At 39.6% G+C, this 16,960-nt stretch overlaps 2 protein-coding genes across 52 annotated transcripts in view; one reads left to right on the forward strand and one right to left on the reverse strand.

Moving 5' to 3' along the window:
- Window positions 1–433: 433 nt before the first annotated feature.
- On the forward strand, window positions 434–10,670 carry LOC108272467 (nuclear body protein SP140-like protein). Of its 2 annotated transcripts, none has more exons than XM_053684707.1 (16): window positions 434–568; window positions 828–987; window positions 2,062–2,236; window positions 2,344–2,556; window positions 4,115–4,234; window positions 4,744–4,877; window positions 4,976–5,023; window positions 5,126–5,174; window positions 5,278–5,658; window positions 6,051–6,184; window positions 6,469–6,531; window positions 6,717–6,856; window positions 8,181–8,286; window positions 8,361–8,435; window positions 8,652–8,795; window positions 9,454–10,670. In XM_053684707.1, exons 2-16 carry the CDS (start codon window positions 844–846, stop codon window positions 9,532–9,534), a joined length of 2,007 nt encoding a protein of 668 aa, XP_053540682.1. In that variant the 5' UTR covers window positions 434–568; window positions 828–843; the 3' UTR covers window positions 9,535–10,670. The 2 variants fall into 2 exon arrangements, with proteins under 2 accessions (XP_053540682.1, XP_053540681.1); XM_053684706.1 differs by having other exon boundaries at window positions 493–642.
- Window positions 10,671–13,835: 3,165 nt separating this feature from the next.
- Window positions 13,836–16,960, reverse strand: part of LOC100526730 (uncharacterized) — a 192,078-nt gene continuing 188,953 nt past the window's right edge. For 49 of the 50 annotated variants that reach the window (XM_053684700.1, XM_053684655.1, XM_053684673.1 and 46 more), the window contains 3 exons: window positions 16,786–16,959; window positions 15,722–15,895; window positions 13,836–15,502 (listed from right to left, as the gene is read on the reverse strand). In XM_053684700.1, the coding sequence (XP_053540675.1) occupies window positions 15,481–15,502; window positions 15,722–15,895; window positions 16,786–16,959 (370 nt within the window). In that variant the 3' untranslated portion in view covers window positions 13,836–15,480. Of the gene's footprint in view, window positions 15,513–15,721; window positions 15,896–16,785; window position 16,960 lie in introns of all 50 variants that reach the window. The other variant, XM_053684649.1, reaches the window with a different exon arrangement.

Below are 16,960 nucleotides of genomic sequence, written 5' to 3' on the forward strand. Positions count from 1 at the left end.
GTGACGCAATCAACTATAAAAACAGAATATCTAAAAAAAAAAAAAAAAAAAAAATGTACATAAAAAAAGTTAACTAGATAGAAAATTGACCCAGCTACCTTGAGACCCTCAAAGTTGTGGATATAACTGGAAACACAGGGTTTAAATCCATTCTCATTCTTACTAAGAGGGAGTGACAGATGCCAACCTCATAATGTGATTAACATCGTTCACGATAATCCGTGGAAGATCTTGCAGGCAGTGAGTGTAAAAAGCCATGCCGGGAGCGGCACTTTCATGTACCATCTTGAGACTCAACCCGGAAGCGACCGTGCATGGAGTCCGACACGCTGATGCGTGTCGTCATTACATTGGCACTAACCAATGAGACCGTTAATGGGCGGAGCGACACATGTAGCCCCATCAAAAGTGCAGCCCCGCCCCTTTCCTCCTCGATCCCAGAGATTCGAAATCTCTTGCAACGCATGATGTTCATCCTGCTCACGGGTTAACTTTCGCTTTCGTTACGTCAACTTCCGGGTTTTCTAGAGGGTGGAAGTGGTGTGAAGACGCAGGCGGGAGATTTGTGGTGATTTGAGATTTACTTTCGCATAACAAATCTTCATTCTGCACTGACACTCAGAACTTTTCAGGATATCAAAGGTAGATTTTCATGTTTAAAAAAAAACAAGCATAACTTTGTTTTAGCATGTTGCTAAAGTTATCGTGGTATTAATGTGACCTGTGAGGGTGTGAACGAAAACATGTATTATACTCATGCATAGGCGTATTATCTGGTGAATTATTATAGGCTATGTTTAAAAGAACCACCGTTTAATTGTGAACAGGAGTCCCAGCGACCCCATGGATCCGTTGGATTTTCTGACTCAAGAGGAGTTGATTAAGTTTTTTCACTGTAAGAAGACGGAGATCTCTTGCATGGAGGAACCGCACACCTTCCTCAACCAGCTCCGAGACCACAACCTGGTACCTGAGGACCTCTACCAGGTGAGACAGAGCAATGCATTTTTACTTAGACCTGCTCCTGAAATATTTTTTTTTTTTAATGAACTAAGGTAACATTGGTGTCTCACTGCTTGCAGTTCTAAATATGTACTGTATGTAAAGTTAATACAGATAGAGTTTCCTTCACTACATATGTGCATGCTTCAGATAAATATCTTAAAACATTAATAAAATCTTCACAGGACTTAGAAATGTGCTTTTGCCTGTCCCGGTTTATTATAACCGCACGTTCATTTAAATACAATCATCCAAACACTTGATAAATCTTTTCATTTATTTTGTATTAATGTGTGAATCTGTTTAACGTCTCGTGCACCGCATGAAACGTTTTATTTTCTATTAATCGTCCGTTATAGGTTATGAAAAAGTTACTAAACGTGTCCTGTAACGTTTGTTCAAACCTGTTACCTGATCACATTCACCCCATGAAATATTCCATACAGTATGTAGTCACGTGTTTAATGGCAAGTTGCCTCCTCACAGATTCCTGAAGATCACGGAAAGAAGAAAATTAAGTTCTCTCGTTCTGTTGTTCTCAGCGATGGTGTGAAATCGACTGATGAGGTTGCTTTGGAACTGTTTTCCTATATAGTGGAACGTCGCAGAGTTTTTATTCCTCTTATACCACAGCAGTTTGCCAAAGATTGCAGATTTTTAACCATGTACAGTTACAGTTGATGTAGCTGAGATATCAGAAAACGCAGAACTTTCTGTAACAGAAAACCTATCGACTGTTAGAAAATCTCCGACACTGGAGACTCCTTCCTTAAATGTTAAATAAACATTGTTATAATGAAATATGTGAGGATACTAATGTTAACATAATCAAGCCATACCTTTGACAGCATTATGGAATTTGTATAGAGCTGGACATGGATAACAGACAGTAAAGTGTTCTTATTAATCATTTATAACATAACAAAAATGGATTAAGTGCTGAATGTATTACATACATAGCATGTCGTGTTGGGCCACAGACGTCCCGGTTAAAGTGGACACACTGTATAAATGACACAATAAAAATAACACAATCTTCTATATCCCCTCCTTTTACAGAAGGTAATAAAGATGAGAAGTAAGGAGAGAAGGCAGGATGGTGTGTATGAGATTTTGAACTGGCTGGAGAATGAGCGAGGACAGTGTGTGAAGCTGTTTTGGAGTTGTGTGTTTCAGGATCACATCCTGCAAAAATATCCCATTCTCCGCTTTCTCAGAAAAAGCCTTCTGGATGGTCAGTCGCTTCATCTGTTTGTTTGTTTTTTGTTTTTTTTAAAGCATTAATTGTTTGTCGTTATTGTGATTCCGCTATAATATTAATCGTATCTGTGTCTCGTTCAGGCTCCTTCAAGAATTATGAGAAGCTCCCTGATACAGAGGAAATGAACAATAATGAGAACAAGTCAGTGCAGAAGGAGGAAAAGAAAGTACAAGGAAAGAAAGGAGGAGGAAAGAGAAAGAAAAGTGTTGAAGAGCCCGAAGAGGAGGAGGAACCAGGACCTTCCTCTTGCTCCACCCCTGTCAGGAAGAAACCAACCACAAGGCCCACATTCTGTGAGTCATTTATGTATATCACGTACAATACATGCACACTATAAGAAAAACAAATTGAGATTGGTGTATGAAAGTAAGAATCGCAAGTGAAAAACTAATGCAAGAGCTGACATAACACATGTATTAAAGATGACAATATCTACTAATATACTAATGTGCAAAATACAGCATATATAATGTGCATCTCTATGACAGTATAGTAAATATTGTAATTACAGCATGTGCATCTTACATAATATGTGCAGAATGTATCCTAAGCTGATTAATTTAAGTTAAAGGATTTTTGACACTCTTAGGAAAAAATTCTATGAAACTGTTCCATTCCTTGTTGCTGAAGTGGTACCATCAAGTGTAAACTTTTTGTCCTTTTAGTACATATCATTTACCTAGAAAGGTTCATGACCCCATGCTAACCCTAACCCTCAAACATTCTGCTCTGTAATAAAGGTAATTACAGTCAAATTATTTGCCTTAAATCTTCTAAAACATAAACTGTACCAACATTCCCAGGGGGATACATATATTAAAGGAACCAAAGATAAACCACCACAGTGACAAAGAACGGTGCAATTTAGTACCCTAGAGAGTGTACAGAGTATTATCAGAGATTTCCCTGAGCGCCGGAGCGAGCAGCGCGCTCAGCAGCCCGTAGCGTGACAGCGCGCACTTCCGGGTTTCTCATGTTGACTTTGTTTACTGTTACACGTGTGTTTTGTTTTGGTTTCGGTCCTGTCTCCGCCTCTGTTATTGGTTGTCTCCTAATGTCTTTCCGTTGTTTATGTTTGACCCTTGATTACGTTTAGTATTTAAGCCCCTCGTGTGTCTTTGTTTGGGGCAAAGTATTGTGTCTTTCTGTATTTTCTGCCAAACCCGTACCAGGCCTTTGTTCTTTGTTCTGCGTTCCATGGTTTTGATCCTGTTTTTGTCCTTCATGTTTCTGATCCTTGTTTCACCTAATTTATCCTGTTTATCAATGGCCTGTACATTTTTCTGTTTTTTTGCTACATTTTTGCCTTATGATTGGATTTGTCTGCCTCTCATCTAATAAAGCTCTTAACTGTACTTGCATCCATCTCCAACCCCACTACATGACAAGTGTAGTGTTTTTCTTTGAAAACAATGGTTTTCAAAGTGGGTTCCCATGAATTTTCATTCACAACCTTAATAATTTATTTCTTTATTATCGACTTCTCACAGTTATTACTATATTTCACTTTTTGCTTGAATTGAATGGGTTTAAATGCAAGTCAACAACAAGTAGGCCTTTAAATAATGTCAAATTGGATCTAACGTGTACTGTTAGTGGAAAGTTCAGGAATGAAAAGCTCCAGGGCTCCAGTAAAAACCAGAAGATTATTGTACACCTAAATGTTAACTGGATTATGTTCAAGTCGAGAACGACTTTTAAGACTTTACTATAAATTATAGTGAGCTATTGGGAAAGACTGATTCGCAATGCTTCTAAAGTTTATTGGTTGTATTTTAAAGGATTAAGCCATAACTCAAAAGCTGTTTATTTTAATATCTGTAAATGCTAATCTGTTTCCCTTTCTCCTAGCCTCTCCATTAATACGAGGACAAAAGGCTGATATATGGACGTGGGGTTTGTATAAAACTTTCCTCCCTGTTACCTGTGGTGATAAAGGAGGCACACTGTATCGGGACAAACTAGCCAAAGGTACATCTTAATCAGTCACATGTCTTTAAATGTGGTTAGACTCGCAAATATTACAGTCGATGCAACAGTTTAAGCCCGACTCTCACTCTCATGTAAGTGGATAATCTGACCTGGATACTGTAGTTTTGTATCTAAGAGCTGCTGCTGTAATCATAAAGACTGTCCTGAAGCTCATCTGCTCATACTGAACCTCCTGTAAACACACATAACACTGTTGGCCTTTCTTCTACACCTGTATACTGTAATGCTTTATAATCTCACTATCTGGTGCCCAGAAGAGGATGGGTTTCCTTTTGAGCCCGATTTCTTTCAAGGTTTCATCCTCATGTTGTCTCAGAAAGTTTTTTTCTTGGCACTGTCACCTCTGGCTTCTTTATTAGGGATCTAAGTCTACATCTGTGTTTCTGTAAAGCTGCTTAAAGTTACATACAGTTTAATTGAATTGTGACCATTAAATCAGATTTGCTTTTATGGTTAAGAGACATTTGACTTTGACTTTGTTTCTATAGGGGTGAAGTGTATTCTTTCTAAGGGACACTGGTTCACCCCAAGTGGCTTTGAGAAGTTTGCAGGAAAGGCAAACTGCAAGAACTGGAAGCTCTCGATCCGCTGCCAAAATACTCCACTAAAAAAACTTATACAGGTAATCGATCAACTATGTCTACAGGTGTAAACATGTAAACATGATGTTTTGCTTTTATTATTATTGTTGTTGTTCACTTTTGTTCTCCGTTTTGTAAGGAGGACCATCTGCAGTGTCCACACACGAAGAGAAGATGTGTTCGGAAGGTGCCGAGCCCTTTTCACTCTCTGTTTCTTTGCTTTTCCCAATTTGTTTCTTGTCACGCTTTTTTTTTTAGTAAATTACCACCTGATGTTCTTTTCTTGCAGAGTCGGAGAGTGTTGTTTCCTGTCGGTTACTCGGAAAGCTCCAGCTCTCGTCAGTACTCACAGACACACTCTTTTATTATTTATATGAATCTCTGATGATAAGTAGAGCCGGAGCCAGACCAAATACCCTGAACGCATCTGCTCTCTGTTAGAGTCAGAATCAGATGAAGAGATGGAGGGATCAAGTGAAGACCAGGAGGAGGAAAGAGAAGAGGATAGAGGACAAGAAGAAGAGGAAGAAGTAGACGATGAGGAAGAAGAGGACAATGAAGAAGAGGAAGAAGTAGACGATGAGGAAGAAGAGGACAATGAAGAAGAGGAAGAAGACAACGAGGAAGAAAGAGATAATGAGGAAGAAGAAGAAGAGGGACTTGCAGAAGAGGAAGAAGGAGATGATGAGGAAGAAGATGTGGAAGAAGAAAAAGAGGGAAATGAAGAAGAGCGCCAGCCATTGGATCCAGCGTTTGAGGCTGCAGTTTTACCAGTCAGCTGTGGTTCTGTCACTGGGGCTTTATATAAAATAAGATTTGCAGGTAGGTAAACAGAGCAAAGCTTAATGTTTCACACTGTGACGTTGATGAGAAGGTTGTTTGACTCGGCTGTAGCTTTAGAGACAGAAAATCAACAAGATTTGAGATGTATGCAGTTAAAGTGGGACGTCAAGTCACGTACCAGTGAATATCCCAAAAAATCTGCATCATTGCACTGAAATATTGTCAGTGAAATAATTCCGATTAAACAGGTTGTTTAATCCCCATATTCACTCACTAAAAAGCCTTTTTTTTCACTGCCATGTTTGTTAATAATATTGATAATCAGCGTTGCACAAAAAAAACGAATGAGAAAACTCGTTCACGTTTGGTCTGAAGTGAAAGAATAAAAGGGAAGACTTTTCTGGGAGTGTGTTTGTGTGTGTATGCTGCAGGGCCACGCAGTAAGAGCATCCGCACGGAGGAGTGCTGGTTCACGCCGGAGGAGTTCGTAAAGCAGGAGTTAACAGACGGACACTGGAAGAGAGATATACTGTGTCATGGACAAACTCTTAATGACCTGGTGGAGGTAATGTGAGAGACAAACTATAGTCTGGTCAACATTATACGTTTAGTCTGTGAACAAGAGAGACAAGTCAGTCATGTGTTTATCTACACTGTGATTAACACAGGAATATTATAGAATATTAAATACTGTAATCACAACCTGTGCAGTCCTGGAACTAGTGATGTTTTCTGGCGGTTTCGTCGGGATCGATCAGGTCATTGTGGTATGCAGTGGAATGATGACTCTTTCTCTTTCTTGTAGAGAAGCTCTTGTTTCACTTTAATGTGTGTATGTTCTGTGTGTAGATGAAGATCCTGTATATCCATTCTCTGCTGTGTGAATGTTATCGGTGCCGTCCTGCTGACCCGGTGAGTCCGAAACACGTAACATAACATAATAAAATAAACATGTCTTGCTATTTCATAGAAAATATCCTGTTACAAAAATTTCCTGATATGCACAAGTGACTGAAGTCTTTTAGGGTGTAACCTAGTACTCATTTAAGGCAAGTTTAAACTGATATTATGTTTGCTTTATTGTCTTCTATAACCAGCTGGCTCTGAATAACGATGATGTTTGCTTCATTTGTGACTCTGACGGAGACGATGACGGACAGCTGGTGTGCTGTGACGAGTGTCCACGAGCGTTCCATCCGAACTGCCACTTACCACCTTTACAAAACAACGCACACGGGTGAGAACGAGACTTTGTGGATTTTAAATAATGAAGCCAGGGCATTGTGGGTAATGTAGGAAACTGTTCAGTTTAAACAGTCCAAAGATGTTGATCTAAAAAAAATTCAACTAATTCAGAGTTTCAGTACAGAATAAATATCGGATGCTGATGAAGATCACGTGTTAATTATGAAGATTAATACGAAGGTCAGTCAGGGTGCATTCCCTCTTTAAACTGGTGCACAGGTTAAAGAGAAGAACAGTCCATCCAGGATGTCACGATTTTGGTTTCGCACAAATGAACGCAAAATCAATTAAACTCCGCAATGTTCTGAGAAGCTTGCAATTTTTCACAATTACAGCAGATTTTCCAAAGATTTGGGCCAAGACACGTCATATGACGTCATCACAACCAGCATTCAGCTACAAGGTCTCAATTACTCACAAACATCACTGCAAAACAATTTCGTGCAATTGCAATTTCACCAATTCAAGTAGTTTTACACAAAAAAGCACAACACAAACTGCATCACAATTTTTTTTTAAAGCCGCAGCAACATCAAGCATTAATCAAGCATCAAGCACAAAAACAAACTCGGTGAAATCCTGGAGTATGCCGTCTGTGCAGAACAAATAAATGGCATTTTCCAATTACTGGGTGTTTTCAAACCAGATAGGCGTTAACTGATTTGTTAAAATAACTCGAAACCTAACCCTAACCATAACTGTACTTGATTGGACGGTTGAACAAGGTTGATTGGGAATCGCCCTTTTATTCTCAGCAGAGACCTGTGCTTGATATCCTGTATGGACTGGAAGAGGAAGCCACAGCTGCCTGAATTTTGGACTAGATGATTAGATAGCGGGCGCACGGTGGCTTAGTGGTTAGCACGTTCGCCTCACATGTCGGGGGTTCGAGTCCGGCCAGGGCCATGTGTGTGCGGAGTCTCCCCATGCTGGGGGGGTTTCCTCCGGGTACTCTGGTTTCCTTCCCCAGTCCAAAGACATGCATGGTAGGCTGATTGGCATGTCCAATAGTGTCCGTAGTGTATGAATGGGTGTGTGAGTGTGTATGTGATTGTGCCCTGCGATGGACTGGCACCCTGTCCAGGGTGTACCCCGCCTCGTGCCCGATGCTTCCTGGGATAGTCTCCAGGTTCCCCGTGACCCTGAAAAGGAGTAAGCAGTAGAAGATGGATGGATGGATGATTAGATAGCATCACCTAGTGTTCAAAGCAAGAAATTAATTTTTCTTATAAACCACTGAGCTTTAAAAATGTAACAGTTTCGGACCCAAAGGATAATATAACTCTACAATCATGTATGTGTGTGTGTGTGTGTAGGGAGAAATGGACGTGCACTTTCTGTATTTGGAGGATTAACCATCAAATGTGGACTCACATGAGTCTGGAAGATGCTTTGAACAGTTCTGCAAACCAAAACATCATGGTATACACACACACACACACACACACACACACACACACAGAGCTGTGGTTCTGATTCTGTTGTTCCTTCACCAGCGCTGTGAGTATTTGCTGCTGTGTTTGTATAAGGAGGACACACAACACGTGTTTGCTGATGATCCCGTCACAACAGTAAGACTTTTTCATCACTGTCTCTCAAACTACTTTTATTTTCCCGTTTCAGTCCACTCTCAATGATTCCCTTGTTATTCACGTCATCTCTCATCATTGTGAGGTCCTCAAACGAAACTGGAATCTAGCTGAATTCCCCGTTCTCAACATTGCATGATTTGATATATATATAATGCTTCAACACACAACCTGTTGTTAAACCTGGCGCTTATGCAGGAGGAGAGCTACAGCAGCGTGATTTCTAATCCCATGTGGCTGAACAGCGTGAGGAACAAACTGCAGAGAAATCACTACAGCACAGTGGGGGAGTTTGTAGGCGACATCAGGCTCATCTTCCAAAACTGCCAAACTTTTAACAGGGTGAGATTTCAAATTCATTTGATTCACAGATGAATCAAAGTGTTACCTGGAAACTGTTTAGTAGAGTCACGTAATGTCTAGCTCTTCTCAAAGAAGTAAAAACTAAGCAATTAATAGCAAAGTAAGGAATAAAATACTTTGTCATCCTGTTACAGGAAAATAATCAACTTTGTTTATATATATGTATAAAATAAGATATTAGAGCATGTCTTGGAGTGTTTTATTCCTCTTATACCACTGCAATATACCAGTGATAGTTCCTGTTCTCACTTATATTATATTTATATATAATATTAGATATAAATATCTAGAAACAGTCGTTCCCTCACCAGCCTATTTTTTTCTCTTTCTTGGTTAATAAGATGAAAATAATGCAGCTTTTTATTTTACTTAGAAAGCGCAAAGCGTAAACTTCTCTGTCCTGAAAACTTAAAGTTACATCTTTACCTCTGACACTGGAGACTCCTTCCATAAATGTCAAATAAACATCTCCTTACAGAAAACTTCACCATAATCAAAGATTTACATTTTCTTTGTTGTCTTTTTCTCTCTCTCTCTCTCTCTGCCTCTCACTCTGTGTGTGTGTGTGTGTGTGTGTGTGTGTGTGTGTGTGTGTGTGTGTGTGTGTGTGTGTGTGTGTGTGTGTGTGTGTGTGCAGGGTAATGAATTGGGCATGATGGGAGCCAGACTGTGTGAGATCTTTGAGCAGAAGTTACACATCGTCTTTAAGATCCCGTAGCGATTCTCCTGTTTCACAAACCCAATCGTCCGGTTTACTAGTAAAACCCAAATATTTCAGATTTGTTTTGGGGGGAAGGGAGGAGGGGGTCAGACTAGTCAAAAGTCAAAGTATAAGTGGTTTTGCCACAGCAAAATATGAGTAGTGTTACTATGTCACAAAATATACAAGCCAATCAGATTCCAGCATGCAGATTTGGGAAGGGGCGGGCGTTTACTGTAGGAGGACATCTCAAATTTGTACATTAACAGTGCCTGGATTTTCGTGCACAATGAGTACTTGATCAGTGTTACGAGAAAAGTTTTTTTCATTTATTAATATATACAGTATGTGATATAGCATTATATCACAGTTATTGCATAAAGAAACATAATTTAATGCTTATATAATCTTCTGAACTGTGTGTGTGTGTTATGTTAAACACACACCTTTGGGTAGAATACCTGTCTCCTGGAGTATTTGGAGTCATTTTAAGGAGCATTGTGCAGGTTAGGACATTTTTCAGAGAGAGGAAATCATGTCCACTGCATGAGAAGTCAATAAGAGTTGAAAACACACAGCGGTGTGACAGAACTTTGGATATATTATCATATTTTACCTGTCTGTGTGTCAAGACTAAACTTTCTTCACTCTACATTCAGCTACTTTGATTTTTTTTATTATTTTCACAGTCATTACTGTATGACTCATGGTAGATACTGAATAACATACCTCAGTGTTTAAGAGTCACTGGGACACAGATGTTCTCGTTCATCTCAGTGCCTTCGGCTAGTGCTGCTGCAGCATGTTGATGCAGTTCAGGATGAGTCATTTGGTTTACCAGTGCGTCTCATGTTTGACTGCAACCCCATGCGAACCCTCCCCGCCCTGCTGTTTTTCTGTGTTTTCTTCTTAGTCTGTCATCTTATTAATCATGTTATGAGATTAGCAAAACATTGTCCTGGCGTTTCTTTAATAAAAAAAAAATTAACAGTCTCATTTCATGTTAATCTTTATAAAAATGTATACAATAAGTGTTGTATTAACTGTACCAGTGGATGATCATTGTAAATAGAATGTTAATTAAATGTGTTGATTTTACTGTTATGCATGGTCTTGGATCAGCTGAATAAAATTAAATCAAATCGTTTCTCAAATAGTGAAGCACGGTGCTTGTGTTAAGCCTGAAGTCGTTGCTTTAAGATTGTGTGAAAGATAGAAAAGGACAACAATGGAAAAGACAAAAAGAACAGAAGAGGACAGAAAGGGTCCATGGAAGAGAGAGAGATAGAGAGGGGGAGATAGAGAGAGAGTTAGAGAGGGAGAGATAGAGGGAGAGAGAGAGAGGGGGAGAGAGAGATAGAGAGAGAGATAGGGAGGGGGAGATAGAGAGAGAGTTAGAGAGGGAGAGAGAGAGGGGGAGAGAGAGATAGAGAGAGATAGGGAGGGACTTTGTGTTTAAACAGTTTTGTTGTTTTAGCAGTAAGTGTGTAAATGAATAAGCTGTACATATCTATCAGATCCACACTTATCCATGTTCCTACATGTTTTTTTTTCTTACTGTCAGAATTTACTCTCATTTTTTCCCCAACACATTCATCTAATCTTTATTTTACCCCATGCCTCGCAAAAACGCCCAATATTCAAATGTCAGCACAGACTGTTAGGGAGTTTCATTTTCATTTCTGACTCGCAGTGCTCCGAGCTTGCAGAGTATCTGCTCTGATAAACATTTCTAGCCACCGATATCTGTCTGTGAATGTTTCAGCTGGATTCTTCGGACATTATTTATCGTACTGGAGTCTGGCAGTATATTTTATATATTACATACACATACTGTGTATGTGATATATATATATATTTTTTTTTTATTTGATATATTTTTATTTATATTTGTACCCAAATGTTTGCATACTCCTCATAAATCTTAATACTGTTAACAAAATAAGAGCGATCATAAAACTCCCCTGTTGTTGTTTATATAGTAATCTAATTATCTAATAATCTATTTCACATAACAGATGTTTACATATCGTCCTCAAGACAAGAAGATAACTGAATTCATAAAAATTACCCTGCTCAAAAGTTTACACATGCTTGATTATTAATACCGTGTGTCCTTAATTGATTGATCCATGACTGTTTTTATGTTTTGTGAGAGTTGACCATGAGTCCCTTGCTTGTCCTGAGCAGTAAGACTGCCCACTGTTATTCAGAAAAATCCTGCAAATTCTCTGCTTTTCCACTATCTTCTACATATTTGACCCCTTTCCAGCAGCGACTATATGATGTTGAGATCCATCTTTTCACACTGAGGGACTCGTATCACTGATGCTCGAGAAGGCAACACGATACATTAAGAGCCGGGGGTGTAGCTTATGTTTTTACCCAAATGAGAATCAGGAGTGGAAGTTCTTCAAAAAATAAAACTAAATATTTGATAGCATTTTAAACAGGACTATTTCTAGCAGATGTGCATGATATCAATATATATATTATATTATATATATAGTGTATAACTCCAATTCCACATGGACATTCTCGTTGTGGACTGGCACCCTGTCCAGGGTGTACCCTGCCTTGTGCCCGATGCTCCCTGGGATAGGCTCCAAGTTCCTCGTGACCCTGAAAGGAGTAAGCGGCAGAAGATGGATGGATTCTTGCTGTGGTTGCTGGGACTACGGTTGCTGCGATGGCCTTGGGACTGCAATTACCACATGCAGTTTTACACTCAGGTCTCCTTTAGTGAACAGTGGACTAGTTCAACAAACGGACTTCATATAAAAACCATAACGAACTTTCTTTTACTTTCACACTATCCGTTGTTACCCAGATGAGGACGGGTTCTCTTCTGAGTCTGGTTCCTCTCAAGGTTTCTTCCTCGTATCATCTTAGGGAGTTTTTCCTCACCACCGGCTCGCTCAATAGGGATAAATTCACACACTTAAAATCTCTATCCTGTGTTTATATGTTTCAGTAAAGCTGCTTTGAAACAATGTCCATTGTAAAAAGCACTAAAGAAATAAAATTGCATTGAATTGAATTAATAGGCGATCTTCTTTACAATATGTATTTCCTTTTGAAGTGGATGTCTTAAATTCTTGCATCATTTGTTTATTTATTCTTGTCTTCAGAATAGACTCTGTACATGAAATAAATTATGGGTTGTTGTTTTTTAAAATCGGGAAATGATGCCAGCCAATGAGTCTAAAATGTGGTTTATCTGCACAGTGATGTTATTGCAGCGGGGCATTTGAAAGATGCAATAAATAAATAAATAAATAAACATTATAAAAAAAAAGAAAAAAAAGAAAAGATGATGCTAACAGTCACTCACTCAACTTGAAAGTGTTTCCTTCCTGGTCTTAACGTCTCGTCATGACAATATCCGAGACGTACCGGTACAGATTTAATAGATTTATTCGACACAGTTCAGAGCATTTGTGGGATGATTTTTTAAAGGGTAATGTATAATTTACATAATTAAGCAACCGCTGCAAGGTTGTGGTGAAATAATAGTTCATTTAAGTTGAACAGATTGTCCTGTGCTTATATTTGATCTATCTTGATCTACACACTTCATATTACATTAATATCGACTTTTTCTAGACACCCAAAGTGCATTGCATGGTGTGTGCGTGCGCGGGGGGGGGTGTCTTTTTTACCACCACTAGTGTGTATCATCCAGCTGGATGATCCAGCTATTAGTGGAGAGGAGAGAGTGATGTAGCCAATTCAGAGATGGGGATCATTAGGTGGCCATGATGGAGAAGGGCCAATGGGGGAATTTCACCTGGACACTATTTTACCATAAGTGTTCTGGGATTTTTTTGGCCACAGAGGACCTCAGTTTAATGTCTCATCTGAAAGACATTGCTGTTTTTACAGTATAGTGTCCCCTTCACTATACTGGATCATTGAGCCCCACACAGTACACAGGGCGAGTGCCCCCTGCTGGCCTCACTAATACCAAGTTCAGCAGCAACCTTAGTCTTCCCCAGGAGGTCTCCCATCCAGGTGCTGGCCACACTCAACCCTGTTTAGCATCAATGGGAAACCAGGTGAGAACTGCAGGGAGATACGGCTCTGGCAAAATTCTTTATCCATTCTTTTTTTTTTTTTTTTTTAGAGCTGCCTTTGTGATATCGCCTTATGCTAGAAAAGATTTACATCATTATTTATGCTACATTCACGATGGACTACCTAAAATATTGTCCTTGTATTACATTAACCAGCGTTATTAACAAAGCCACATAAGAAACACAGCATTTTTGCCACATGTATCCATAAATGTAATCAGAACTGTGAACATTCAACATTGCTAAAGATTAACATAGTGAGAGTTTACTGGAAGGAGACGTTTATGGAAGGAGTGTTCAGTGTCAGTGCTTTGTAGCAGTCAGTGGTGAAACTGTAACTTGTTAAAAGTACTGATCCCAGTTTGATGTTTCTGTTCAGAAGATGAGAAAGGAGTCAGACACGGATGAGGGGGCAGATTCTGGGAGTGATAAAGACTTCCTGAGGTGGGGGGGGGGGGGGGGTGTTCTGTCACAGATTCATCCAGCATACCGTCAACACCAGGTCCTTCAGCTCCACTTACCTGTTCACAATCACCTGAGTACTAACCTGCCACACCTGTATCACCCTAATCATGAACTATTCATAAGCACACTGATATCACATACTTGTTATCTGGTCTCATCAGGCTCTATGTGAGTAGCTACCATTCTGACTCCCTTCGTGGTTACCTCACGTACTAAGCGTTATCCACCTCCTTTATCTCTGCCGTCCGCCGTTACCCAGTTTTCTCCACGCTTCATTCCGCAACAGAGCAAAGGACTTGTCAGTTAAGTGTGTTCTTACATTTTTCTTCCAACTGCTGGTGCCATTCCCGCTCGGGAAGATAGCTATGAGGGACATTCTATGTTATATACTGTACACAAATTCACACTGTACACTGATATTACAGATCTTACTCACGCTCCCACTGTGCATCACCGCGCTTTGTCATTTGACAATAAATTACCATGAGTGTATGAAGAGAAGAAGTTCACAGAGGCGGTGAAGCTCCTGCTCTCCCTCATGACAGCAAAGATCTCTCCACACAGCTTCTGGATGACTCTGCTCATAGACTCTCTGCCCTTACTGGAGCAAAAAAAGGTACGCACACACACTCTACACTCAGCTTTATACACTTGTTTTCTCTGCAGTTGATGATGATGGGGTTGTGCACGTGTGCTGGGAAAATACTGGGAAAGTCAATCCTGGGTTTAAAGTGTGAACAGAAAACTGGATCAGATTATTTTTTTATGTGTATGAGAGTCTTATTCAAACTTTTACACATGCTCAATGTATTTGATATTTTTTTTTTTAAAAGAAAATGTTTAAAATAGCCAGAAAATGTTTAAAATAGCCAGTAAGCTTATTAAAAACTGCTGATGATTAGATGCCGGATTTGTAGGATTAACACCTTCTGGTAAACAATTATTGCTGTTGTAAGTTTTACACATAAATAGATTCAAAGAGTTTCTGTACAACTGTGTGTTTCAGACTTTGTGGAAACAGTTTGGGGAAGAAGCACATTGTGTGTCATGTATTCATGACTGCGTGTGATGGGAATCAAACTTGAGCAGCTCTAATTATGATGATGATTCCTAACAGCTCAGGAACACCATGTCTGAGGATTTAAGATCTACACTATATTAAATACCAACTAAAGGACAGAGTGAGAAATGTGACTTGTGGTGAGTCTCCTAGGGGCTTCTTCACATAAACTCCTCAGATGCTAATCCTGTCAGGTGAGAATCCCACCAATGTCATGAAACTGTTCCTATCCATTTCAGCTCCGTCTTCCACTGACTGGCTTCAGCTGGAGTCCGTGTGGTTTTTCACCTGCTGTTCCAAATAATCCCTCAGGTTTTCATTGGGATTGAGGAAATGTTGTCCAGGGGTCACAGGTCGTTCTACTCAGAACAGAGATGTGTGTAGTCTAGTAAAATCTAAAAGACAGATATCTGAATTAATAACCAAAATCTAGACTGTGGTACTTCATGATCAACAGCATGTAATCATCTCTGCTGCAAGGAAACCATTATTATCTCCTGTTCACAATCATTCAACATTCCTTCATTCTTATATAATGTACAAAATAACGCTGTCAGTCTTTTAATTTGTTTCAGTGTTTATCTAAAAATATATAATTACTCACCTCAGTGTCTGTAGTTTGGATTGTTTATCATTCTTCAGAGCAGAGAGACACTTCACTCCTAAGTCTCCTATTTCATTCCCAGACACATTCAGTTCTATCAGGTATGAGGGGTTTGATCTCAGAGCTGAAGCCAGAGCAGCACAGCCTTCACCTGAGACACCACAATCACACAACCTGCAGAGACACAGTGACACACTATTCACTCTCTCAGTTTATGGGACATCAAGACATACTATGTGCATCTTGAAATGAGTGAGTGAGTGAGTGTGTGTGCGAGAGAGAGAGAGAGAGTGGGAGGGAGGGAGAGAGAGAGAGAGAGAGAGAGAGAGAGAGAGAGAGAGAGAGAGAGAGAGACTGTGAATGTTTAAATGGTTGTACAGACAAGAACAAGTCTGACTGTTTTATTTATGCAGAATGTGTTTGTCTGTTATTTTACACACATTCCAGTGACTTGAAAGAACATGTTTTATTATCAAAGTGAAATCATTTTAAAAATCACTCATTATTTTTGATGAAACACTTAATGTTTTGATATATTTTTAATGCATTTTAGTGCAGTGTGTGTATGTGTGTGTGTGTGTGTGTGTGTGTGTGTGTGTGTTTTCGTTACTGAGGAAAACTGAATAAGCTTAATACTGCTTGTTTATTCAGTGCTTCTGTAACACAGATCTGGCAACCCGGTTCATAGCAGCTAGACACAGAGGTACTGAAAGAATCCTCACAGAACAAAATTTCCACTTTAAGAATTTCACCCTGCATCACACACAGTGTATTTAGTTTGTGTCTGAGCTGCAGTTTGTGTGATTAGTTACAGTGTTGTAGTAAATTTCACAGTAATTTTAGACACATTGCAGTCGCATCAAGTCACGTTTTGTGCTGCAGCTTCTCACATACATACATCTGACAAAAAGACTCTGTGACAGATCATCAGTGTGCAGTGAAAAGAAACAATCTTCCTCCTCAGGACATTGATGATGAACCTAAAACCTCTGCTTCAGTCTCACTATTAGAGAACGTGTCTTACTGAGGAGCAGGTCATGTGACTCTCAGAGAGATGATCTTACCTCAGTATCTCCAGTTTACAGAGAGGATTCTCCAGTACAGCAGAGAGACTCTTCACTCCTGAGTCTCCTAGTTTATTCAGAGACAGATCCAGTTCTCTCAGGTGTGAGGGGTTTGATCTCAGAGCTGAAGTCAGAGCAGCACAGCGTTCACCCGAGATATCACAATTGGACATCC

The sequence above is a fragment of the Ictalurus punctatus genome, chromosome 12 (assembly GCF_001660625.3).
Source record: "Ictalurus punctatus breed USDA103 chromosome 12, Coco_2.0, whole genome shotgun sequence".
NCBI classification, from domain to species: Eukaryota; Metazoa; Chordata; class Actinopteri; order Siluriformes; family Ictaluridae; genus Ictalurus; species Ictalurus punctatus.